This window comes from Hippocampus comes, unplaced genomic scaffold, assembly GCF_001891065.2.
Source record: "Hippocampus comes isolate QL1 unplaced genomic scaffold, H_comes_QL1_v1.1 scaffold214, whole genome shotgun sequence".
NCBI classification, from domain to species: Eukaryota; Metazoa; Chordata; class Actinopteri; order Syngnathiformes; family Syngnathidae; genus Hippocampus; species Hippocampus comes.
In genome coordinates, this window is record NW_017804875.1 from 984,288 (window position 1) to 1,009,636 (window position 25,349).

Consider the following 25,349-nt stretch of genomic DNA (forward strand, 5'->3'; position numbering starts at 1 on the left):
CCGTAGTATACTGCCTTCCGGTGGCTAAGGCGTACACAACAGAAGGAGCCACACAATGTCCATTAAATGAAAGCATGAAATCATGATGTACAAACTGCTTCGTTCTTTACATTCTATTTAATTTTGCTATTACTGCATGTTTTTAGAAAGTACAATACTTTTGACTTCTATTTTTTTCTATTAAAATACACTGTTATAGATATATTTTTGGGGAGCTAGAACAGATTATAAACATTTCCATTTCTTTCAATGGGGAAAGCTGATTTGACATACAAGTGATTTAAGTCAAGGTACATGAATATTAAATGTCTACAACTTAGTACGAGGCCAACTGAGTATAATATGTGTAGTTCCATGTAAAAATACTCCAACGATATCACCTTGATGTGCTTATTGATTAAAAAGAAAGAAAAAGAACACATGTTGTGTTTCATTGCTAACAAAATAAAATCGTATCTCTAGAACAACATATCATCATTACGATCATGACACAGTCTACCATTTGTTTCCTGAAGATGTTTTCAGGGCCTGCGGTGAGGCTGATAAGTGTCCTGGTAGGGTTCATGGAGGTAGGGGTCCTCCTCCACCAGATGCGACTGGTCGCAGCTGTGCTGGGACCCTGACGACAACCGGTGGCGACCTGTCCTGGCCCGCTCGTTCTGCAGGTTTTGCTCGGCCGGCATCAGGCTGCGACGCTCCACGGGTGATGCGTTTGGGTTGTTGTTGTGCTTACGCTGGGCCTGTTTGGATGCAAACGGCATGTTTTGGGGATAACAACGACAATACAGTTTTATAATCTTTCGCATATTATGACTTTAATTTTTTTTTTTGTCTCGCATTTCCAACTTCAATCCTTTACTGGTCGACTTGCGACTTGTCGCTGAGCTTGAACGACCTGGATGACGGCGGGATACGGTGAGAGCGCTGTGGAGCTCAAGTTGCGTCCTGGCGTGGTGTTGAGCAAAGGGGCGTGCGTGGCTCGCCAGTACGCCTCCAGGTAGTCGGCCAGGTGCTCGCAGGCGTCCTCCAGCTGGTTCTCGTCGAGGATGATGTCAAACATCTCCTGTCGCGGGGCGAACGTACAAGCACAAATGACGGAAAACTGATGTAAAAAAAAATATGATGGTGAAAAACTGTGGCTACTTACAGAAGGACACTGGGAAAGTTTTTCAGCTGCCACCAGCTGCACGTTCAAGTGTTTGCTTTGAGATTTGCCGCGAGACTTGATGAGACGCTGGAGGACCTAAAGGTTCAAAATCACAATCTGCATCCGTAGCCTCTTTGGCTCAGACCCTCTTTTATCCGCCGCCGCCCACCTTAGGCGAGGACACTTTGACGTGGACTAGAATGGGCGCCAACGAGGTCTTGACGAGCTGCGCCGGGTGGTTGACGGTGTCGGCGTCCAGCACCACCAGCTGCAGTGAGCGCGCCAGCTCGAAGATGCGCTCGATCTCGCTCTGCACCTCAGCTACGCCGGAATCAAAGACACCTTATAAATACTGAGCCTCTACCACTGAGCTATTCCGCCCCACACACAAAAAAAATAAACTCTCAAAGAAACACTCGGGGTATATCAAAGACACATATAAGACCTCCAAGACACGTGCGCATCATTGAGTGAGGGCGTTACCGATGCTGGAACGGGTGTTGGACCTCTCAATGATGGCGCGCTTACTGGGGTTGTTTAGTACTGACCTCTTGGCCAAAGATATGTCGGCCATTACCCGGGTGATGGAGACCCTGCCAACGCAAGACGCCACCGGTCACATCAAACCTCGATCGCACGAACTCAAAGATACACGTGTTGTGCACGAGGGACTCACCTGCCGTCAAACCTGTGCTTCAGGAAGTCGAACAGCGCCTTCTGCATCATGTCGGTCACCTGCGGGGACGGAAGGTGTTGGTGTGTGTGTCAGGTTCTTCCAGGGACAAGTGGATAAAGTTTCCCGCGGGCTTATATAAATGTACGAGTACTTTTATCATCCTTTCTACAGTCCAAATGTTTCCGTATTCTTTCTGCTTCTTTAGTGAACGCACAAGACTGCCGTTTCCATGGCGATGGCAGCCAACGGGGCAAGAGGAGGGACGGGGACTCCATGACAACCGACTCCCGGTGCACCGCCCCTCCCGTCGTGATGATGATTATTAATATTAATCATCATGACCATGGTGTCGTCATCCTACCTCGTAGCCTTTAAGCGACGGACCCACCAGGACCACCGGCCTCATGGAAGGGACTACGTCATACGGGGGCACTTGCTCGGCCTAAACAGGAGGCACAAAATGCAGTGTTGATGACAACATTTTGATTTGCGCAAGAAAATGATCGATTTTGCCCACAAAAACGCGACACATTCTTCCAGAAATTGCACATCGAGTGTTACATTTACAAAGCTTCAATATTTGTGCAGCAAATTGCAATATTTGACCACAGAAAAATCAATTTGGGCACATCAAAGCAGCAGAAAAAAATATATATATACAAAATAATCAAACAAAATGTTCCACTCACCACTTTTTGTTTCTGCTTCCCTGTTGATGACAATAAATTCTGAATGAGGAAGGATCACTTTGAATCAAAACAAACTGTGCTCCCACCACTTGAAACGGGACAGAACCAGTGTGGACCCACCTGCACTGTTTGGCGTGCTCTTGAAGGTTCCTGACACGATGTCTCCTAAACTGGACGACAAGTTCCCACCGGACTTGTGGTGACTGCTAGACCAAAAGCGACAAAATATATATATGTTACTAATATGAAAAATAATAAAAGCAAAACACAAGTATTGTGTCATTGTAATAAAGTTATGGAAAAGGGTGTTGGACCCTTGGAAGCGTCCTCGCTTGTTGTCATGTTGCAGGCGAATGTTTTCCAGCTTGAGAGGACTCGGAATGAAGCCAACGTCACAACCTTCTTTCACCAGGCGACCGATCCACCACTCGTTGTTGTACTTCTGCACACGCAAACATGAAAACGTTTTTTCTTTTGGAAATAGACCCTATTTTAAGTACAAAATATTTCATTTTGGTTGTGTAGAGATATCTTTTTTTTTCTTGAAAATATATTCATGTTCTTTCTTTCTCACTTTCTTCATTAGATTTTTTTTTTGTTCTTGAAAATAGGCCCTTTTATTGAAAATATTACCAAAAAAAAAGAATCTTTTCTTCTCATGAATATATAACTTTATTGATTAAAAATATATTTTAATGTTTTTATTTGGGAATATATGTAATGTTTGTCTCAAAAATCATTTTATTGGTCTAGAAGAAATTCTAACTTTTCAAAAATATCTAATTTTTGTATAAATAATTTGCATTTAAAAAAGGAATATCTTTGATCTTTTTTTAAGTTTTTTCCCTTGAAAATACTCAAAATATTCAAAATACATGACTTCTGGAAATGATACTTTTTTTTTCTCTTAAAACATCTGACCTTTTTCTAAAATATATTAACTTTTTTTCTCAAAAAGAAACTTTTCTAAAGGTTTTAAATGTCTGATGCTTCTTTCTCGGAAAAGAATGATTTTTCTCTAACTAGTGCAGTGTTACTTCAATTTAAAAAGTGACCTTGACTCTTCGATCCTGCTTTTTACATCTACAGAAAGTTATGGCTGTGGGTTCATTTTATTGCGTACATCTTTGGGCATGATTATTGATCTTACATTGTGAGATGGGAAGTTCATCTGGTTAATTTGGACAAAAAAAGCCCAAAACAGAACCTCTTTGATGTGGAGAAAGTCCTTGGTATCGAAGGAGACGGCGGTGCCTCCCACGGGGACGTCCTGGTCCACAGCTCCGCAATAGCTGACGTTTGTCCTCACGGCGAACGCCACCGCTTTGGTCTTTATCAAGAAACAACCAAGAAACTCACAAGATAAGATTAAATAAGACAAGGAAGTGCCGGGTGTGTGGAAACAGACCTTGGCTCTCTCCAGCTGAATCTGCGCCTGCTGCTCACGCTCCTGCCTGCCACCCTCCTTGTCCTCCTCCAGGGAAACGTCCGAGTCGGATGGTCGGCTGGTGTACGAGTCAGCAGAACCCTGGAAAACCAAAGAAGAAGAACCAATGATGAAGAAGACAGGAGCCGTGAGCTGATGTTTATTTCATGACAGCTGTACTTTCATGTGGCGTCATCAAAGCGTGGAAACAACAATGGCGGCCGGCACGCTTCATGCACCTTCAAACATCCCATAGTTGCTGGGGTTGCTATGACAACCGTCAGCCACCATGTAAGGGAAGGTTGTGCATTGGACAGTCATCGGCGAAGCTGTAATATGACAAAGATGCTAACGCACTAAAGAGAATGAGCAATTTTCAGCCAGAAACAAAGTTTGATTGGCAAATGCGACTGTTACTTCTGTAGCGCTTTTCTACCTTTGGTACTCAAAGCACTTGACACTGTTGCCTTATTTAACGACTGATGACGCAGCATCAGGAGCAACTCAGGGTTTCAGTGTCTTGCTCAAGGACACTTCGACGAGGTCGCAATAGCCACGGATTGAACCGCCAAATTCGGGGTTGGGAGATGACCTGAGCTACGCCACCCCGTTCAACACAACTCTCATCATTCATAACTTTCATCTAGTACAACCATCATCTGGCACAACTTTCATTTTGTACCAATCAATGTCATTCGATGGAATTTTCACTTATTAAAACAATAAATTTACATCAGGCACAATTTTCATTGATGATAACCACAAAGTTTATCCACTGCAATTTCCATCCGGCATAACTTTTATCCAACACAACACACACACACACACACACACACACACACACACACACACACACACACACACACACACACACATCTGTGCCTGATAGCGCTGTAGTGGTTAGCGTAGCATGACACTTGAGGTTTATCTTGACTTCTTGTTTTGTCTGAGGGCCTATTGCAGTGGAGTTGAAAGATTAAAAGCATTCTTGTTGGATGGCGTCTGCTAGCCCCCGTCGCTATGCTAACCAGCTTTAGCTAAAAATAACAATGCACACTTAACCACAGTGACTACACTTTACAATATTTCGTCCAACGACATTCGAAAGAAAGCAGAAGTTTTGCAGCAAATAAAAAAAAATGTTCCGTTGTAAATGACAACTTTAAATTTTTGAACTTAGACGTTCAACTTTATTTTTGATTTTTTTTTTAATTCTCGTGACAAGTAGCAATCTAATGTTGCAATGTTTTAAAAACTGTTCATGTAAAAATGTAAACCTTTTGTAGTAAACATACAAATTAATTTTTGTAATGCTTTTATGGAAATTGTAAAACAAACTATTTTTGAATTATTTAACTGCTGTGTTCTTTATTGTTACTTTATTACTTGCACTATGATGACTCATGAAAGTTTATTCCCCCGGAGTAAAGTCCTGTCTGAATCATTGTTTAACACTTGTTTTATTGTTTCATTAATGTTATTCTTGCAATATGACACTAGAAGACATTGATATGCGTCGTAGGCTTACCGTCTCCCAGTCATCAAATCCATGTGGGTACAAAGTGTCGTACATGTAAAAGGAAATTCTGCCTTCTACACGAACACACACACACACACACACACACACACACGGACACAACACACACAATCAGAAAGAGGAGTGTATTTTCTCTTCTCCTTCAGCGAATGCAGCTTTGCCTCCCATCAGCAAGCGAGCTCACTACACAGTCGGCAGCGTCCCCATTGGCTGAGGAGAAGGAAGTAGGCGAAACGGAGAAGACTGGAATTTGCCGAAATATAATATATATAAACAAGCCACAATGCTTCATGGAAGACTGAGGGATTGTCTTTTTTTTAATGTAAAGTGAAGATTTGTTTTGAAATTGCAGTTAGCTAGCTAGCCAGCCAGCTTTGCCACTTTAAAGCGTCTTGTTGTCAGGAGTGCGTGGAGACACGGAGACAAGCCACAAGAGCGATGAGGGTGGCGAAAAAAAACAAAACAAAACAAACTTGAGAGCGAGCTTGCCGATCAGGCCTTCGGGTTGGCATGACCGCTTTAGAGCGCCTCGTTGTTGCGCTGCAGAAAATACACTGTGCATATATTTTTGCAACTTAAAAATGTAGTTATGCAGATGCAAAAGAAAGCTTTGGTACCTGTCTGAGGATGAAGCTCGTGGATGTGGTGCTGCCGTCCGATCTCTTCAGTCTACTCCTCCTGGAGTATGTACTTCCGTTTACCTGAAATGTAACAAGAAAAAAAAAAGAGACGCAGCAAATTGAAACTTTTCGTAGAGAAACAATCTGAGAAAACACACTATTGGGTAAATGGCGGGAAATGCGAATCAAATTGGCAACAACGAATTCGTTGCTAGTTTAAAATCTTACGATAGTTCTGATCTATTTCACAATCGGCAAAGGATTGTAAAGAAAAAAAATCAAATTCAATTTATTTTGTCAATTGGGGAAACTTCGAACCGAATCAGACCATCTCCACTTTTAAATCATTCACTATAATCGTTGCAAGTTACCATAGTTGCGAGTTAGTGTCCTATGACATTTCCAACCTATTTATTCATCCAAAGACATCAAAGGAAAGAGAGAGTCGAACCAAAAAAAAAAAAAAATCAGTTAAAAGTTGAAACGTCTTTCTAACTGAAATGGGAGCCTGCTAACTAAAACGGATCAACCTCATTTCAGTTACTTATCATGATTGATGCTAGCTAGTTCAATTCTATGAATATTGTCAAACTATTTCACAACACACAAAGGATCAAAACAGAAAGCCGAACAAAAAAAATGCTGTAATTGGTGAAATTTCACTTTTAAGTTACTTATTCTAGTTGCTGGTTCGCAATTGGCAGTATATTTGATATGCAAAGGGATCAAATAAAGTCAAATATCACATATTTTCAATGTATCCTGCTAACAATAAGCACAAAACTGAAGAAACTTGAATATAAAAAAAGTCATCAATTTGGTAAATTGCAGAATGGCCTATTGTTATCGCCCAACAATAGTTCCGATCCATTTTAAAAATACTCCTGATCAAACAAACTTTGGAAGAAAATAAAGCCTTAACTAAATTAGAACCAAAACTACTCCCATCACATTTGGGGAATTTAGGGGTATTGCCCATTCTCGTTAATAGTCATCATCGTATATTTACGACAAATCTTGAATATGACAACAAGGTTTTCTGCCGTTTGCCAGTGAGCATCATGAGCAAGTGACCTACTTTGAAGTCAGAGGGGGTCTGCACCTGAGCTTGTGGGGCGACTGTGTGTGTGTGTGTGTGTGTGTGTGTGTGTGTGTGAGGGGGGGGCAGTGATTAATGGCACCCCGTCATTTTGTCCCACAAAATTTTTCTTGCAATTTTTTTTCATTGGATGGAGTTCAAATCACAAGCCAATTCATTAGGTACCCCCTTCAAAAAAACTAAACAAAAAAATGCCTTTGGAAGAGCAATTCTTAATGTTTTAGACCACCTTATTTAGTACAAGCTTTCTTATAGGCTATTGGATCTCAATGACAGCAGGTGCACCTGATAAAGTGGACCGTGAGTGCCCATATGAACTAAAAACTGAACGAAAAATGTAAACCTGGAAGGCTGCCTTGCGCGCTCCGTCCGCCGGCCCGTGTCTGCCGTAAATGTGCCGGGACATGTCAGCCAGTTCGTCGGTCCAGGGCGGAGGCTGCCGCTCGGCACCGCTCCACCCCGGCTGCTGCTGCCCGGCGTGCGGATCCGACGCCACCGCCGGCTCCAGCTTGGTTCAGTCCTGACAACGTTGGGAGGTTCTCGGTCCTGTCGTGCGTTCGGTCGTGTGCTGCTGCTCCAGGAAAGGATGCTGAGGGGGGCTGAGGGGGGAGTGGCAGCAAGCCCAGTCTCCTTGCTCGTGACGCGTTCAATGACCGCACCAAACATCACGATTAGTTTTCATCCTGCGCCGATGCGTTCAGTAACCGCACAGATGTCACGACACATTTCTCCACCCTAATTCACCAGACATAAAAGAACGCTACTCAAGTTTCACGCTCACGTGTTCGCCGACCACAGGAAATATCACGACTTCCATTGAACATTCTTTTTTTTCCCAACATTTTGTCATGATGCGTTTACCAAAGGAAATAACACAGGCTGCATAATCACAGAACATTATCTTCAAAAACAAAATATTTTATTTTGAAAGTCATGACGTGTCCGCTTAGCAAAGGAAATATGGTAATTCTATTCAACATAAAAAGGTGTACGATGTTCAATAAACAAATACTACTGAAAGTAGTTTTTTTTTTTTTTTTTTTACATTTTCAGTCATGAGACGTTCGCCTACCAAGTCTATTGAACATTAAAATACATGGAAAACGTTCAAATTAGAGATTCAAAAACAAATTTCCATATATTCAGCAATTGGCACAGTTCTTAAAACAAAAATATTTTTAAAAATTATGTTTCATGGGCGGCCCGGTGGGCCAGTGGACCTCGTCGACCTCGCAGTGTAGAGGTACCGGGTTCAATCGCAGCTCTGGCCTCCCTGTGTGGAGTTTGCATGTTCTCCCCGGGCCCGCGTGGATTTTCTCCGGGTACTCCGGTTTCCTCCCACATTCCAAAAACATGCATGGCAGGCAGGCTGATTGAAAATAAGCGGATCGGAAAATGGATGGATCATGTTTCATACTGACTCTCAATTCTACCCAGTAAATCTCTACTTCATCACCACCTGCATCCATAATCAAGTCGCAATAATCAAGAGTTGAGGCACTTGAAGGCAGTATAGACTTTTTTTTTTCCCCCCAAAACGGTCCGACTGTCAAAAAGGCAGCTGCTGCGACACAGGTGGCAACGGTCGAACCCAAGGATCCCCATGGCGTTTCGCCATGAAGTCAAGCGCGGTGGTGGCTCTCTGAAAAGGTCACGCCCGATGAATAAATGATGACCAGCTAACGAGCCGCCATTTTGACGTGCACCCGCGAAGAAAATAGCCACAGTTTGTTCATTTATTAATTTTTTTAATTATCTGCGCAAGAACATCTTTAAAGTTACAAAAGGGGTAAAGGAGCACTTTTGTGGAATATATATATCTATATACATATATTATTAATTATAGTTCACAAGCAGCAGCAGCACACCTGCGTCACGCTCGTGTTGATACGCAGGCAGCCAAGGCATCCAGTGGTAAATACATGTGTACAAAGCTAAGGTGCGACTGTACATGGAAAATACACAGAAGAATAATTACGTCGGTCTCCAGCACAGGGGCCCGACTGAGGTTGGGGTACAAAATGGGTGACGGCTGATTTTGATCGGGGTTGATGATTGCTTTCGACACAAAACTGAAGGAGACATGAGTGTGGGGTAATAAAGGCTTTTCCGGATTCTCTGAAAACCCCTTTGCCCCATTTCTCTAAGGGGCTTCTGGCACCCACGGCGAAAGCTGGGTAAGTTTGCAGGATGACTCCAACATGGCACACCCGTTTCGGTTCAGTACCTTACAGCTAGCTGCAAAAAAGCCAGCTTTTGACAGGCAGCCGTGTTTCAAGGGGGTTTTGATACTTGAAATTTCGCAGGTCCACTTCAACCGGTGCTTGAAAGTCAGTGAAAAAGACCCCCATCGGTGGGCAGTGGGAAAGGGGCTTCGGATAACGAATATATGTTGCTTGACTTCAACCATTCCGTGCTGTCACCAAAAACGGTTACCTTCAACAATACAGTTTTTTGTTGGTACCGTGAAACAGGTGGCTTTTTGTCCTGCTTTGACAGGCAGTGTGAAAGGGGATTCTGAAAACAGAAAATCTGACGTCAAAGCCGCGCACCAATCTATTTGTACCTTCATTACACATAGACTGGGGCCACATGGGTGGGGCCTGTCAACTATGATGGGCAGCATGAAAGGAGCTTCTAACTACTTGCATCAGAAGCCCAAAAATTAATCGGTCGGTTTTTACCCACACGGCTTTGTCAGATGCCCCAAAATTTGCAGGTCAACACACCCTGCCGTTCCCTGTGGGTACCTTACACGCAGAAGTGGGATATGGCCAAGTGCTGGCAGCATGAAAGGAGCTTCTGATACCGCTTCATGTTGAAATATTGAAAACATACCAGTCAACTCAAGCCCCACGCCCCAATCGCCCTTGTTTTTACATTTCACACAAAACGGCATCACAAAAAGAATGATTGGCAGTGTGAAAGGGGCTTCTAATACCGAGTTACATTCCCAGGTCGACTTTTAACACCCCCATTGGGTAAAAAAAAACTTTCCCGCAGGCGGCGTGGCGCGAAAGGGGCTTCACGGTACACACTCGTTGAAGATTTAAAAAGACAAGTTTGATATTGAAAAACAAAAAAAAAAAAAGTGAGAAAACGGGCATGTCCATCCTCGCCAGGAAGCAGTCATCAGGTAGACCAGGACACACACACACCGGTCCAACCTATTGTTGCCTTTTAGAGGAGGGGCTGCTGGTAGTATGCCCCTTGCACTTGGTGCTGGTGGTGCTGCGGGGCTGCAGCAGAAGCAGGGTAGGACACGGGCTGCACGGCGCCGCTATGATAGGCCGACATGTCGACGGGCATCTGCGGGTAAACGGCGCCGCCGGCTGCCTGGCTCATGTACTGGTGATGGGAGCTCACGCCGCTGCTGTCAACGCAACAGGTTACTTTGTTGACATTTTTCATCCATTGTGGTTCCGAGTATTCTGCTCCCCGTCGGGTGGTGTAAAATAAGAGGTGAGCTCCATCTTACCTCATATAGGTTGGCAGCGCAGTTTGGTTGTTGTTGGGCAGTGAATGCAGCGGCCCCTGCTGGTCGCCGGGCAAACTGTAGGTCGGTGGTGGAGGCATCCCGGGGGGCAGGTAGGCAGTGGCGGCAGCTTGGCTGACGTAGCCCTGAATGCGACGACGAGTTAGCATTGTAAAGAGAGGCTTCTTGTCATTTTTTTTTTTTTCAATGGATAACATTTTGAAAAAAAGGCTGGATGCCCCCCACCACAGACATGCTCTTGTGACACTACAAACAAAACATGGAACGTAAGAGTCAAGATGTCAGAAAATAAAGAATTCTGATCAGCATCGCTTTTTGTCTCCATTTAACCTGCGAATCAACCGTGGCAATTTGTTTGCAAGACTTCACACGCCAGCGTTTCGTTCATCGACTTGTCACGCTTCATAAGGCAAGAGAGATGAGGCTCAGCCGCGTGTGCTGAAGATTTATTGGACTGGGAATTATTTCGAATCTTTTATTTATTTATTTGTTTTGGTTACACAACATGCCACTTCTTATGAAGAAAGTGCAAGGAACAATTCCGTTCCAGTGAATATATGACACGTCTCGGTTACACATGCGCATGTTATGTTTATTGCAAAATACAATTCTCCACAACAAGATATTTTTTGTAATCATATTTCCCGCTAAAGTGTGTTATAGTGACTCCTTTGCACAACGTTAAATGCCCTGAGTTTCGGTTTTATACTGATGCGCATTGTCAGTGCCGATGCAGTTTTCGAGCGAACCAACCAAAAATAACACCAATGATGTTACACGATCTACCTGGAGGAGTTACTCAATAAATATGCCTCAAGTCTGAAAAACAAGTGCATTGGAGTCACTTCCAAGTGACAAGCCAGGCAGATAGTAGCCTAGCTTGGTGCAAAGCAGCAGCTTACTCGTGGTGTTTTAACTCAATGAATATTTAATGTTTTTTTTTTTTTTAATGCCCTTTATGGTTGTACGTTTCGCAAAATCCATTTAATGACCTGCGAAAACCCCAATGTGCGTGTGGACCCATACTTTATGAGGGTCTTTTCCACCTGTGCGAGTGCGTTGGTCTGACCTGCATGGTGTTCGCGGGGGCCGCAGTTCCATACTGGGTCATCTTGGAGTAGGCCTGGTACATTGGCGTCTCATTCATGAGCTTATTGTACAGCTCCAGGGCTTCCAGAACCTTCACGTTGAGCTCCGACAGCTCCGAGTGCTTCCTGTGAGAGAGAGAGAAAGATTATTCTAGCGGCCGGAACCGGTTCGGTTGGCGTCTCCACAAGAAGCCAAATCCTCATACCGGTCGAGCTCCTCCAGTTTCTCGTCAATAATGGGGTTCATCTGCTCACAAGCATCTGTTCAATCAAACACAGTTGGTAGGAGTATAATAAGGAATTGTATGCGTGTTTACACGAGCGTGCGGCTTGATACCCTCCAGCTGGATCAGCTCGGCGGGGTCTGGATTCAGATCTGCGGGATCGGCGTTTCGCAGCATCGCCAAAGACCTGTCCATCTTCCCCTGCCATGACAAACAAAAGACATGAGGTGGATTACTGCAAGTCGTTGGTTTCTATTCCGCAAGGTGGCAGAGGTGTTTGTTGTCGTTTTTAAATCTTGCACCGCACATACTCCATACATAATAGCAAAAACCGATACTATACCTAATAAAAGCAAAATGAGGAAACCCTCACTACAAACTAATTTGAACCAACTGAATTAAAAAAAGAAAAGTCGAAACAAAATAAAAACTATCAAGAAAAATCCATGGCTGGCAACCGATTCAGGGTGTCCCCCGCCTACTGCCCGAAGACAGCTGGGATAGGCTCCGGCACCCCCCGCGACCCTAATGAGGATCAAGCGGTTCGGAAGATGAATGAATGAATGAATGAAAGAAAAATCCACAGCTATTATGACCCTGCACATTATACAATACTTGTATGATGTATTTACGAATGTGTGACATAGCTAGTAAATATCTTCTTGGAGGCCATTTTGTGATTTTTTTTTCCCCCATTCAACTATAAAGTAAAATTTCTTGAAAAAAGTAATGTAGGCACAAACCTCATCAATGAAGATGGACTCAGGCTCAATTATGGGTTCGGCAATCAACTCCTCTGACGGCAACACTTTCTCCACAGCAGACCCTGTGGGAGGAAAAAACAAACAGCTGACATCAAAGCATGAAAAATCAATAACCTCCCATAGGGGGCACTATTGACCTGTTTCCGATTCACTGTTCAGGTTGCTGGTGACAAAATTGGATGGAAAGAGACCCACACCAAGGTGGTTCTCCCCTTTCCACCAGTTTGGATCGCTGTCAGGGAAAAATAAAACAGAGAAATAGAAACGTCAGTCAGACAACTGGATTTGTAATTCCCCATGACTGTAATTTGTACACTTCTCAAATTCGACTTGAAAATCATCCAGATGCTCTTTTGATGAGTCACGCCAACCTGTCATCCAAGACCAGGATGAGCTCTCCGGCTTTGAACGTGAGCTCGTTGTCCTCGGCCGCCTCAAAGTCGTACAGCGCTCGGACCTTGCGCGCGTCCTGCGCCGGACCGCCGCCTTCGCTGTTGCCGTAGCTGGGGGGATCGCCTGACATCATGGGGGGCCGCGAATCTGCCTGCTGCTTCTGGTCCTGCAAGGAGAGCTCGATGGCTGCCATGTTGAGGAAAATGAGTCACAATGATGAATGGTGAAATATAAAAAGTATATTCACAGCCTCATTCCAAAACTGGAGGGTTTTAACACCATAAAGGCAACTTTTTAAAAAAATAATAATTAACTTCAAACATACATATAGTGCTTGTGTAAAGTATTTCTAGCAAATTTTCTCCATTTCGTAATGTTACAGCCCAATTCCTAAATTAGCTATATTTGAGGGCAAAAATGTTGATAATTATTTTATTTTGTTCCAACACAATATAATGAGTCTGCTTCTGTTGAGCACTACAGAAATGGAATAACAGTTACTGTTGACTAACATTTGTCCGTGTGGAATAATGATCACCACAAAATCTCGCAGGACAGCAAAAAAAATCTGTTGTCAAATGTCATTTTTATTTATTTTTTAATTATTATTTTAAAATGGGCGATATAGTGAGACTGAAAAAGTGAACAGCTATAAATCGAGTGACGACCAATTTGGAATAAGGCTGTACCAAAGTGAAGGCAATGTGGATGCATCACATGTTTGAATCCACCTTTGGTCAGGTCGTCGTCGTCATCATCTGTGGCTTTGCTCGCGGCAGGAGAGCTGCTGCCCTTCACGCTCGACCCCTGCGGCGTTGAGAGAGAGAGAGAGAGAGAGAGAGAGAGAGAGAGAGAGAGAGAGAGAGAAGGTTAACAAAAAGGTGAGGTTAGCTACCAACGCTTCCTTTTGATAATGGAACGCTCCAGCATTCAAAACCGTCAACTCCGAGTGGTAGTAATTTGTTTGTGGATTGAAGGATTACGAAAAAGATTCTAATTGGGTTTCTTTCATTGTTGATGAAATGTTTACGTTCCACTTGATGAACAGAGATACATTGTATTGTTGGAAAAAAAACACGTCAGGAGCAAAGTATACTGACTTTAATGTGGACAACGAGCGATGCTACAGCCTGGCGTTACACACAGTATGGAGGGTCGGGGTGGGGTGGGGGCAACCCAAACAACTCACCTGTGAGGACGTCGAAGGGAAGCTGACGCCTTCGTCTTTCAGCGACTTGATGGTGGCACCAATCAGGCTGAGCTGAGGATCCCTCTGGAATTCATCGGCCCACTCCACCATCAGCGCCTTCAGCTTCTCGCACACCTTCGGATGCGCCTGCTGACACCAACACAGTCACAACTTCATCATCTAAACCTTCTTTTGGTTGCTAAGTAAGGCCACTTTGAGCAAATGTAACCCCTCTCCTTCAATATGGGGATATATCGTTTCGATAAGTGCACCCACTTTGCTCAGCAAGCTGCGCACTTCGCCCGTAAACTCCCGTGAGCAGATTTCCAAGTGGAAGATTTTTCCACAGTTGGACACGCAAGCGGCCAGCAACTGAAAGACAAAATAAAAAAGTTGAGTTGAGGGCAAAATGTTGACTGAATTGTAATTCGTTTTTGATGGTCACAGGGTGGTTGTGGCAAAGGTCTGATGTGATGTCATAGTGTCTTTGATGGCAACAAGATGGTGAAACAGTACAGGTAACTAACTCACATTGAGGGCCTGCATGGCCACATGAGGCACTTTGTGGTTGACTCTCCTCATGATGGCCCTCAGGCCATCCTTCGGTCTGAATTTGAGAAAACAGCACAGATATCACAACCAGAAATAACTCCCGAAATCAAGCAAGCAATTCTGGAGATGTTATGCTGGTGTTCCTTTTTCGCCCCTCTCGGCGTACCCATTAGGTGTCGTTCCAATCCTATCACAGATGTCCATAATGAGCGCCCAGTTCTCTGTGGTGTTGGTTTCATTGGTAGCCTTCTCTGTAAATACACACATCCAAAATTTTAATATTCAGGTCGGGCCAAAAGTGGTCACTGTGTTCTGGAAAGGTATGACCAATGTTGAATCGCCGAAGGAGGACATTTCAAGCACTTAGAAGATGTACTGTATTTAATAAGTGTACTTTTTGATAAATGTCACTGTAATAAAAAAAAAAGTCCAAATGTACACCTCCTTTTGCCTCATCCTGTATGTCAAATATGTCATCAGCAATAAGTCACTGGCACCTACCCGTTTTTAAATCACCCATATAAAACTCAATGTTTTGTTTTTAAGCTTTGAATGTCCATCCATTTTAGTTGACCTACATTCCAATCAGGTGATCATGACACACATTAAGGCAGGTCACAGGCATAATGTTTGTATTCCATTGTATGCCCTTTACTTTTTAAAGCAACGAGTTGTTGAGAATTTTACCGTTTAATCTCCCCTTCCACACACCAATATGACACTTTGAAGGAATCATTTTAACTGTCAACGGCAATTCAATACACTCGCCAGCCAACAATGAAGAATCTCCAGCTAAGCTAACGTTAGCAACAAGTGGACCTCTTCGCATCACAACAAAGGTAGCGATTCACTTACCCACATCTTGGTCAAATGGGTTTGAGGCAAAAAAAGGCATAATAAAAAACTACCACAAAGTATCCAAGATGGGAAAGTATGGCTGTCAGGCAAGTTAGACGGAAAAATGACTAAACAAATAACGTTTCCTCGTCCTGTAAAATCCGACTCGTAGGACTTCCGGGAACTTTGTCGTCTTCGGCGATGCCTGTTCCGTTTTTCCCCTTCCTAGTTTTCCTCTTCTTTGTTGCGTTCAACGACGGCTGGCAAACTGAAAGAGTGTATTACCGCTACCCAATGATCTGTCATAACTACTGCTGTGACTTATCCTGCTGACTACCAGGAAAAGAAATGTTGTCCAATCACATTTATTTTGAAATTCCCCAATCTATGTGAAGTAATTGGAATATTGTTTTTGTTTTTAAGCTTTGATGTGTCTTCTACAGTGGACATCGGAACCCAATACAGGGGAAACAGAACTTCATTGTTAAACAGTTAGTCCAACAAAAATATCAAAAAGTCAACTTGACAAAGTGTTCAACATAAACATAACTGTCCATCATCGCTTTTCTTTTGTTTCACTTTTGCTTCGATTATGCTTATTTGGTATGATACTTCAAAAAGCAATTCCCTTTCTTGGAAACGCAAAGGAAAAGCTTATCGCCGATCTTGCAGTCCTTTGGAACCCTGTTATTCATGAGGGTTCCAGTCGCTGTCAGTCCTTTTGTCATCAAGGCTGATTGTTGTAAAGTACCTGTCAAAGAACAGGTGGGTACCTTGGGGAACAGACTCTGTCAATTGAAGAACAGCTTGTTCCCCGATGCCCTATCCTCCGGTAACTGTGAAAGTTGTCTTGACTTGGTAGACCACAAAATCCAGAACTAGACCAGTTGGTGCAGCCAAGACAAATACCTTCAGTCCAGTTGGGTTTGGTTTGCCCAGTAAATACTGGCGCACTTGGCATCGACCAGTAAAAGGAACCATTTGCTTGTCAATGCACAATTTTCCTGTTCTTGGCAGACTCAGACATCCTTGCCTTACTTTGCTCAAGAGAGCCCTGATTCTCCACAAGAGATACTTTGTTTTTATTTCATCTGAAACATCAAGGTCGTTGACGAGTTTGATGGAGTTTCTCAATTTGTAAAACCAATTTCTGGTCATGGATTCCGCCACAATTTCTACTCTAGTACAGTATTTGAGGCCTTGAGGCCCAATACATTTGAATGTTTGGATAACCTAGACAGCCCATGTACATAGAATTCCCAAAGAATGTCTTCAGTTCTTCAGGTGTGGTATTTAACATTGCTCCAGACACAAGTACTTCATGCTGATTTGCGTACAGGGCCATTTCTTCAAACACAGAGTCATCAATGTATTGCTGAAAATAATCCACCGGGATCCAGTTTTGGCGTGTTATAGCAGCATCATATCATCTTCATCAGACAACTCAATGTCTGAGTTTCCATCAACAATCCGCAGTAAAATTCCCTCTGCTTCTGCGAATGACTCCCTTTCTTGTCATTTGGGAAAAAAAGAGCAAAATGGACGAAATAACTTCAAATGTCCACTACAGAGGACATTTTTTAAACACTTGAATACTAGGCTCAAATACACTTAAAATAACTCAATGTGTTCATAAGAGTCTTATAAATAAAATGCCAACAGCATTTCAAGACAAAATGTGTTTGATAAAAAGTATTAAACACTTACTTTTCCTCCTCCCATAAAAAGTGCTTGCACTGTGGGAAGCCATTTTCTTCTACTGTGAAGTCAATGTAAGAAACCCCACCCCCTAGAAATTTGGTATCATTGGAAAGCACTGAATGTCCTCTTTAGAGAACAAAAGGAGTTCATGCGATTGGATGCACTGGGTGGGAGATATTTAGGTTTACAAATGTTCTTTACAGAGGACAAATTTGAACTCCTTTGAATAAACTCAAGAACTACACTTAACTCTCATTAGCGTCTCTCACATATTTTACAATTTATAATTACCAAGAGAATGTCAATGTACTTACAATCCCCCCCGCTCTGTGTTTATCTTGGTGGGAGCAATTGATTACTTTAGGTGTCAAATATGGATAGTTTATCTTATTCACAATCATCGTATCTTCTGTTACTTTGCAAATGTTCCTGACACTCTCCAAATACTTCTTGTTACTTTGCTTATGCTGCACCATTTTTAGTGGCTCTGCATATGGTGTCTTTTTCTCCATTTGGACTTGTTTTATTGTAGCCGTTTTCTTCACTCCCTATGATTGACATTAGGACATTTCGCACATCTTGCCTTGTCTTCACATGCACAATCACCATACTTCTGCTCACCTCCACACATATCCGTCGTCTGTATTCATTCGTAATAAGACGATATGTGACCATATTTTTGACAATTGTAACACTGCATGTTTTATGCTTGTTTGTTTCCCATCCGTTTCAAAACTGGCTGGAAGTTGTTTTTGACACGACATAAACATACGTAAAAAAATAATACAAGAATAATCATAACTAGAATTATACAAATATTTAAATTCATGGTAATTTAAATATTTGAATATGACTGTTCGATTAAATTCGGAAGTGACGAAAGCGTAACAAACTCGTTATGTTATGTCATTTTATGACGTTTTTTTATAATAGATAATAATACTTTTTCATTTTAGTAATAATAGATATTGGAGAATTCGGAGTACGGGGGGAGGACAATGACTGACGTCACTTCTGTGTCTTGGCTCCAGTAGTTTTTCCGCCGTGACAGCGGCCACCTTCAAGGGCCAAAGATCGATCACCTCCTCGGCTCGCTTGCTTGCAGTCATGTCGGGAGCTGCTTCGGGGGCTATCAAGGCGTCTCACGGCGACAAGGCCCCGGCTACAAAGAAGGGACCCGGCGCCTTGGCCACCGCTTATTTAGTCATCTACAATGTTGTGATGACAGCGGGGTAAGCTAGCATGTTACTGATGCTAATGTGCAGCATGGACAGCTCTGCTGTTAATGGCTGCAGTTATTAACACTCATAATTTTAATTATTTCAATGTGAATTTTTACTTAGCTATCTTCATCGGTGATAGTGCAAACCTTTGTGGTTTTCAATGAACTTTGAATTTGCCTCGCAGTCATTTTAACGCGAATTAACCTCAGCGAAACACGATTGCGCATGCGCGGAGGATATAGATTCTCCGGTATATTTTTGATATAATGATTTACTTTATTCACCATTGTGGCTGCTTTATTTTGGCACCTTCAGAATTTTAATAAAGTACAATGAAATTGTAGTTAGGAGTGGTGTTTTTTTGACAATTAGTCTGTGATTTTTATAGTAAAGCCATTCCTTAAACTCACATTTTAGATGAATTAATTAAGATAAATCATATGACAAAAAAATTCTGAATGAGGAGTACTTGTGAGTAACATTTTCACTTCAACGGTGTAAATCATTGCACAATTCTCACTGTGCCAACCAGTTGGGCCACATTGTGAGTGTGCAATGCTTGCTTTACACACGCGCGCACACACACACACACACACACACACACACACACACACACCTACAATAACAAGCAAACGAACTGATTTTGTGTTGCAGGTGGCTGGTGATCGCCGTGGGTCTGGTGCGAGCGTACCTGGCCAGAGGAAGCTACCATGGCCTCTACTATTCCATCGAGAAACCCCTCAAGTTCTTTCAGACAGGCGCCGTCCTGGAGGTCTGCATGTTCATCTAACAATTAAAAAAAAAAAAAAAAAAATTCTTGTTTGACCTTTTATTTTTTCCCCCTTCACAGATTGTACACTGCGCAGTTGGTGAGTCGCGCCTCCATCGTCATCTCAACTCACTTCAAATTTACACAGCCTAATGTCACCTTCTTGTGGGCAAACTTAATTTTTCGGCAGAAATGATTGTATTGATGTGAGAAACTGCCACTCATTTTGAGCCTGCTGCTCACATGACGAACTTCACGCCTCACCTCTTTTCTTGGTTTGGTCACGTGATGACTGCAATGAGAGCCCGAGGGCACTTTGATGTCAATTCTAGTGGACAGCAGAGGGCGGCGGAATGTCAAAAATGGGTTGAATTCATTTGGGTACACTAAATTAGTCACAGCATGATTTCTTCCAGGGATCGTGCCGTCCTCCGTCGTCCTGACTAGCTTCCAGGTCATGTCTCGGGTCTTTCTCACATGGGCCGTCACGCACAGCGTCCGAGAGGTGAGACCACGCGCACGCACACACGTGAATAATCACAGTGCAATGTATAAAGCTGCCACTTGATGGAAACTTTTGACACGCTGTAGGAGGCGTCTGAGTCGTGAGCACGTAAGTCGGTGATGTCTTTCTCGCAGGAATGAAGGCACTCCATGCGGATGCGATTGATTTGCTGTGTGGATTGATTGATGGATGGATGGCTGGATGGGTTGATTGATTGCGGTTCCTTTTTTGTTGTTGTTGTTGTTGTTGTGACAATGTGTGGAAGCAGGGATGGACATTGGGAATTTTAATCCTTAACCCCCCATAAATGTGGTTGCCAGTTCCATTGTATCCAAATAATTTTTGCCAAATTTTGGATGCATATATTTTCCAGTATTTTTTGCCCCCATCCAGATATTTTTTCCACGTAATTTAGTCACTCAACATACTTTTTCTTTCTAGAGAAAATTTACATTAAAAGACATTTTCCAATAATTTGAATTTGATGCTTTCCCCCTTTCTGTAGAATTAGTTTTTCCCCTAATATATATTTTTGTTTGGATAATTTCCTCCCACAGTTCTATGTCTCGAGCATTTCCCTCCCAAAAATTGACTCTCCTGAGGATTACAAAAAACTTATATTTCATCAAAATGTTTTGTTTTTTTAATGCTTAGAGATGTATTTTTGCAGTATGGGAAATTTCTGGAATTTCTTTCCACCAAAACTGGAGAATTTCTGTTTAGTATTTGCCTGTCCACATAATTTTAAGAATTTTCATATCTGATGTTTTGTCACCTATTTTTTTTCCTGTCTGGAGAATATTCTGATTATTTTTTTTCCCTGTCTTGGGAATTGTTCTAGGATTTTTTTTCACCCAGAGAAATATTACTAGAATTTCTTGACACCATTTTAGGTCCAATGAGAAATGCTATCCCAACAACAACATTGTAGCCTGTTTAGGCCCCCCACTGCCCAAATTGCTTCACCATGATGTCCATCCCCTGTAGAAGTGAAGACAGTTCATAGTTGCTGTTTGTAACCTAACATCCAAAGTGTGATCCGAGTTGTGAGCAAAACCCGCATGGTCCTGCGTCGAGGACGTCCACGATGGGACAAAACATCTTCTCACTTCACTTTCTCCCGGATGCGTTGGATTGGCGTGCAGGTGCAAAGCGAGGACAGCGTGCTGCTCTTTGTTAGCGCTTGGACCGTCACCGAGATCATCCGCTACTCCTTCTACACCTTCAGCCTGCTCAACCACCTGCCGTACCTCATCAAGTGGGCCCGGTAGGACACACGCGCATCTCAACAATGTTCTCGTCGCCCAATATGTCCGTTTCCTGACCATATGATGTTGGAGTGGTGAAATAGTCTATAGTCGTGGCAAAATTGGTGTGCTTTAGTGTTTCCGGACTCCCAATATTGCCCTCTATTGACAGGTACACCTTTTTCATCGTGCTGTACCCGATGGGCGTCAGCGGCGAGCTTCTGACCATCTATGCGGCGTTGCCCCACGTGCAAAAGACGGGCCTGTACTCGGTCACGCTGCCCAACAAGTACAACTTCTCCTTCGACTACCACACCTTCCTCATCCTCGTCATGATCTCCTACATTCCGTGTAAGTTGATAGAGTTTATATTTAGTCAGACAAAAGTCCGAGGACAAGCTTGCCATTGAAGGACCCCTAGAAAAAGCTGAAAATGACCCTGAAATTGTCGCTTCCTCCAAGCCAAAAGGGCAAACTTTTTTTTTTGTGGGTCTATTCATGACATACATGCCTACCAAATTTCATGTTGCCAAGTAAAACTGGCTTTGGGCTCTGAATTTTCTTTAAATGAAATAAATGAACAAATGAATTACAGGATCCCTGGAAATTGCTAACAGAGGTTGCTTCAAACCACAAGGTCTGACTTTCTGTGCGTCGACTCATGACAGACGACCGCTTCAGACCAAAACAGCAGATTTCCTGTGACTTTACGGGCAGGGCTTCTTGCAACTTTTTTGTGGATTTATTCATGACAGACATAGCTTGTGAATTTTGTGTTGCTCAGTAAAAGTGGCTCCGCTTTTGATGTGCGCCGCCAATCCGTCTGTTTGAAACTGACCTTCATTTTGTCTCCATAACGACGCACGAAGCAACAAAGTGTTCTCTGATGTTCCTTGGTTGTTTCTCCCCTCGGGCAGTGTTCCCTCAGCTCTACTTCCACATGATCCGACAGAGGAAGAAGGTTCTGGGCCCCGCCAACGCCTACAGCAAGGTGGAGTGAGACGGAATTGGACACTTTCAATCCAAACAAACAAACAAAAAAAAAAAAAACGGACCTCGCAAGCTCCTTTCATTCGTATTTCCTCAAACTACTACTACTGTTGTCTTTATTATTTTCCTCAATTTTATTTATGAACAAATTGACCGAGCAACACCGTTTGGTGCGCTCAAGGATGCACTGAAGGAATCCGCTGCCTTTTTTTTTTTTAAATAGAGTGCAGCCTCCCAATCCTCCTGTGTTAATGTTTGTTTCTTGCTTTCATGACAATAAACATGTTTGACTCTCTCTTGGCATTGCTTCTATGTTATACTTGTGCATATACATTTTGGACATTGTGTTTGAGTGATGACAGTTGTTGCTTTTTGTGTTTAAAATGTGCAACTGCTGTCGTTTTACTCCAGCTAAATTGCTGGCAATATATTTTTATCTACCAAAAGAAATTACTTTTCATGTTGATCCCGACTGGGTCTTGCAGTTTTCTTTTTTCCATCACACGCAAGTTAGTTTAGAATTTTTACGGCGCAAAAATGTAGCCTATCCCAGCTGTCTTTGGGCAGTAGGTGGGGGACACCTTGAACCCATTGCAAGCCAATCAGAGGGCACACAGAAACAAACAACCATCCGGGATTGAGTGGCAACCAGGTGTACTCTGCTTACTGCCCGAAGTCAGATGCGATCGGCTCCAACACGCCCGCGACCCTCGTGAGGAAAAAGCCGTTCAGATAAGGGAGGGATGGATGACATCAGGCTTCCAACGTGTGGGCCATCCAGCTGTGCAAGCCCGGCCACTATTTTGATTGACTGGCGCCTCGTCCAATGGCATCTCCCTGCTCAGCATCCCGCCTCCTCTAAGTACCCCAATGGGGGAACGCGTCAATCGTTGAGTCCACAGTTTCTGGAGAAAGGCTTCGGATGTTTGCTAGCCGCTAAACGGAGCTCGTTCCCGGGGTGTTGCGTACGTCACGACCAGACCAGTGGCGCTGGTACGGAGGAGGCGCGTCTTACCTTCCCCGAGCGTTGAGCTCCCTGTTTCGGCTTGGATGGCGACGCCGACCTGATCCCCGGAGCCTCGCCTCGCACCCATCGGGTGGCTGGCGGAGGCGGTGATGCTTCCTTGCCCAACGACGCCTGGCTCCTCCTCGGCGGCGCAGGTGTCGGCCGGTTTGAACCGAAACAGCCACCGCCACCGTCGGGGATGTACCACTCACCGTCGCCGATGCCAGCCCGTCTCCGGGGAGCAGCGACGCTCCCCTCGGGCGCCTCTTAATTGGGCCCGATGATGTGGAGCCGAATCCACCTGGAGCTAATGTTCTCGAGCGTCGTGGACCAACTTCCCTTGTGACTCGCATGATTGATTTTTTTCCCCCCCAGTTTAAATACAATTTTAGGAGGATTATCACTTTAAGAATCCTTTTGGAATGAATGTTTGACATCCAAAGTTTGACGTTTGGATTTACTGCAAGTAAAAAGTGGCCGCAACTACAGCGATGTGCTTGTAGTTGAGTTTTTCCGACCATGTCCAGATCCAACAGGTTAATACATATTTTTTTCCCGAGTCTCTTTTTTCCCCCTCTTATTTCTTTGTTGCTTATTTTTAAAAAGCAATTTTCCCAAATGTTTTGGAAGCAGTCTCTTATTTTTTTCTGTTCTGTATTTTTTTATAGAATTTTTGTGGTTTCCCAATTTTTAACAATAAAACAAAAATACATCTGCATGTATAATTTTCTAATATTTAATTTTATGTTTTTATTTTTTTAAATATTTTGGTATTTCCCCCTTTAAAAATATTTGTAGTTTTCTATCCCAAATCCTTTTTTGTTTTTGTATTTGTGCACTTTCTTTCTGTAATACTAAATGCTTTATTATATTTTTGAATACTTTTTACATTTTTAAAATATATTTTCAAAAATTTCCATATTTCTCTCCATTTTTTTTTTGTCATTTTTGAAAACCATTTCCCCAATTTATTCACAGATGTGTATATTTTGTAAGGATTTGGTCATTTGTTTTCAAATATATACTTTTTTACTTTTCCTTAATGTTATTTCTTTTTCTATATTTATAGAGCTTGTTTTTTTCACCTAACACACTTGTATTTCATTCCAATCTCGGTATTTAATATGTAATATTTTTGCAACAGCGTCAGCCCACCCTGTGGCGGTCCCGCCCTGCGGGGCGGCGTGGAGCACCGGTCGGCCTGGGGTGAGTCTGACTCTGTGGCTAACGGGTGCGCGTACCCTACCCGGAGACCCAACAGCCACTGGAGGGATGACGACGACCCCCTAGAGCGCCGCCGGGCCAGACCTCCCGGCCACGTGACCACTACGGTGAGCCGGGTCAGCTTCCGCTCCCGCTCTGCGTGGCAGGAGCGCGGAGACGAGGTCCGGGCCAAGTCTGTTGAGCTGGGCCTCCCTCAGGACGGCGTCGCCCCAACGCCGGAGGCCGGCTTCTCTGCGCTGGCGTTCTGGTCCGGGGTGGCGCATGTCTTCAGCTCCAAGAAGTTCCAATCGGAGAACCTGGAGCGGCTGTATCAGCGCTACTTCTTCCGGCTCAACCAGAGCAGCCTAACCATGCTGATGGCCGTTCTGGTTCTGGTCTTTGGCGTCATGTTGCTCTTCCACTGCTTGGCTGGCAACGAGCCCAGCGTGGCCTATGTGGTGGTCTTCTCCGCCGCCATCCTTCTGACGTTGGCGCTGATGGCGGCGTGCAACCGGACTGGTTTCCGTCAGGACCACATGTGGGTGGTGTGCTATGCGCTCATCCTGCTGGTGCTGCTGGTGCAGGTCGTGGGCGTGCTGTTGGTGCGGCCCCGAGACGCCTCGGAGGGCATCTGGTGGACCGTCTTCTTTATCTACGTGGTCTACACGTTGCTACCCGTCCGCATGCGAGCCGCCGTGTTCACCGGACTGCTGCTGTCCGCCGTGCACGTCGCCCTGTCCTGGATGCAGAACAACATGGATCCCTTTCTCTGGAAGCAGGTACAATTTCAATTTTTATTTTTTGTAATTTGTAAGATGTTATTTAATTTTATTTCTCTATTTTTATTGTAGTCTTGACTCTTTTTCAATTTTTCTAATGGTTTATTATTTATTTTTTTGCACCAATATTTTTGTGCATTTTTTTCCCCCCTCCCCTATTGTGTAACATTTTTTAAAAGGATCTTTCTT

The 25,349-nt window shown here is 43.5% G+C and overlaps 3 protein-coding genes and 1 pseudogene across 10 annotated transcripts; 2 read left to right on the forward strand and 2 right to left on the reverse strand.

The window, feature by feature from the left end:
* Positions 1–181: 181 nt before the first annotated feature.
* On the reverse strand, positions 182–8,001 carry cacnb4a (calcium channel, voltage-dependent, beta 4a subunit). Of its 5 annotated transcripts, none has more exons than XM_019880005.1 (14): positions 7,538–8,001; positions 6,093–6,176; positions 3,921–4,040; positions 3,720–3,842; positions 2,827–2,954; positions 2,633–2,715; positions 2,513–2,532; positions 2,185–2,265; positions 1,824–1,882; positions 1,631–1,740; positions 1,317–1,468; positions 1,148–1,243; positions 896–1,063; positions 182–740 (listed from the first exon to the last, which is right to left on the reverse strand). In XM_019880005.1, the coding sequence occupies exons 1-14, from the start codon at positions 7,598–7,600 to the stop codon at positions 522–524; spliced, it is 1,506 nt and encodes a 501-aa protein (XP_019735564.1). In that variant the 5' UTR covers positions 7,601–8,001; the 3' UTR covers positions 182–521. The 5 variants fall into 5 exon arrangements, with proteins under 5 accessions (XP_019735564.1, XP_019735556.1, XP_019735581.1 ...); XM_019879997.1 differs by having other exon boundaries at positions 2,633–2,718; XM_019880022.1 differs by lacking the exons at positions 6,093–6,176; positions 7,538–8,001 and adding an exon at positions 5,467–5,581.
* stam2 (signal transducing adaptor molecule (SH3 domain and ITAM motif) 2) lies at positions 4,768–16,043 on the reverse strand. Of its 4 annotated transcripts, XM_019879964.1 has the most exons (15): positions 15,756–16,042; positions 15,067–15,151; positions 14,880–14,955; positions 14,625–14,720; positions 14,349–14,498; positions 13,891–13,966; positions 13,138–13,345; positions 12,904–12,998; positions 12,746–12,828; positions 12,116–12,203; positions 11,985–12,039; positions 11,760–11,904; positions 10,673–10,815; positions 10,343–10,567; positions 4,768–4,814 (listed from the first exon to the last, which is right to left on the reverse strand). In XM_019879964.1, the coding sequence occupies exons 1-14, from the start codon at positions 15,793–15,795 to the stop codon at positions 10,375–10,377; spliced, it is 1,533 nt and encodes a 510-aa protein (XP_019735523.1). In that variant the 5' UTR covers positions 15,796–16,042; the 3' UTR covers positions 4,768–4,814; positions 10,343–10,374. The 4 variants fall into 4 exon arrangements, with proteins under 4 accessions (XP_019735523.1, XP_019735543.1, XP_019735516.1 ...); XM_019879984.1 differs by lacking the exon at positions 4,768–4,814 and having other exon boundaries at positions 9,383–10,567; positions 14,349–14,495; positions 15,756–16,043; XM_019879957.1 differs by lacking the exon at positions 4,768–4,814 and having other exon boundaries at positions 9,383–10,567.
* Positions 16,044–18,371: 2,328 nt separating this feature from the next.
* Positions 18,372–22,467, forward strand: hacd2 (3-hydroxyacyl-CoA dehydratase 2). Its single transcript, XM_019880103.1, has 7 exons — positions 18,372–18,670; positions 19,316–19,433; positions 19,512–19,530; positions 19,847–19,935; positions 21,081–21,202; positions 21,355–21,533; positions 22,100–22,467. Exons 1-7 carry the CDS (start codon positions 18,546–18,548, stop codon positions 22,180–22,182), a joined length of 735 nt encoding a protein of 244 aa, XP_019735662.1. The 5' UTR covers positions 18,372–18,545; the 3' UTR covers positions 22,183–22,467.
* Positions 22,468–22,925: 458 nt separating this feature from the next.
* On the forward strand, positions 22,926–25,238 carry LOC109521822 (adenylate cyclase type 5 pseudogene; annotated as a pseudogene).
* Positions 25,239–25,349: the final 111 nt, after the last annotated feature.

What these genes read in the sequence shown, in the direction of transcription:
- stam2 (XM_019879964.1), bottom strand. Translation starts at nt 15,795, where the DNA reads ATGCCTTTTTTTGCCTCAAACCCATTTGACCAAGATGTGG. An exon ending in ATCCTGGTCTTGGATGACAG is followed by an intron (nt 12,999 to 13,137) that starts GTTGGCGTGACT and finishes TTTCCCTGACAG; the next exon opens with CGATCCAAACTGGTGGAAAG. An exon ending in CCCCCGCGAACACCATGCAG is followed by an intron (nt 10,816 to 11,759) that starts GTCAGACCAACG and finishes CGTCGCATTCAG; the next exon opens with GGCTACGTCAGCCAAGCTGC.
- hacd2 (XM_019880103.1), top strand. Translation starts at nt 18,546, where the DNA reads ATGTCGGGAGCTGCTTCGGGGGCTATCAAGGCGTCTCACGGCGACAAG. An exon ending in AATGTTGTGATGACAGCGGG is followed by an intron (nt 18,671 to 19,315) that starts GTAAGCTAGCAT and finishes TTTGTGTTGCAG; the next exon opens with GTGGCTGGTGATCGCCGTGG. An exon ending in CATGATCTCCTACATTCCGT is followed by an intron (nt 21,534 to 22,099) that starts GTAAGTTGATAG and finishes CCCCTCGGGCAG; the next exon opens with TGTTCCCTCAGCTCTACTTC.
- cacnb4a (XM_019879997.1), bottom strand. Translation starts at nt 7,600, where the DNA reads ATGTCCCGGCACATTTACGGCAGACACGGGCCGGCGGACGGAGCGCGC. An exon ending in TCAAAGTGTCCTCGCCTAAG is followed by an intron (nt 1,244 to 1,316) that starts GTGGGCGGCGGC and finishes TTGAACCTTTAG; the next exon opens with GTCCTCCAGCGTCTCATCAA. An exon ending in AACTTTCCCAGTGTCCTTCT is followed by an intron (nt 1,064 to 1,147) that starts GTAAGTAGCCAC and finishes GCCCCGCGACAG; the next exon opens with GAGATGTTTGACATCATCCT.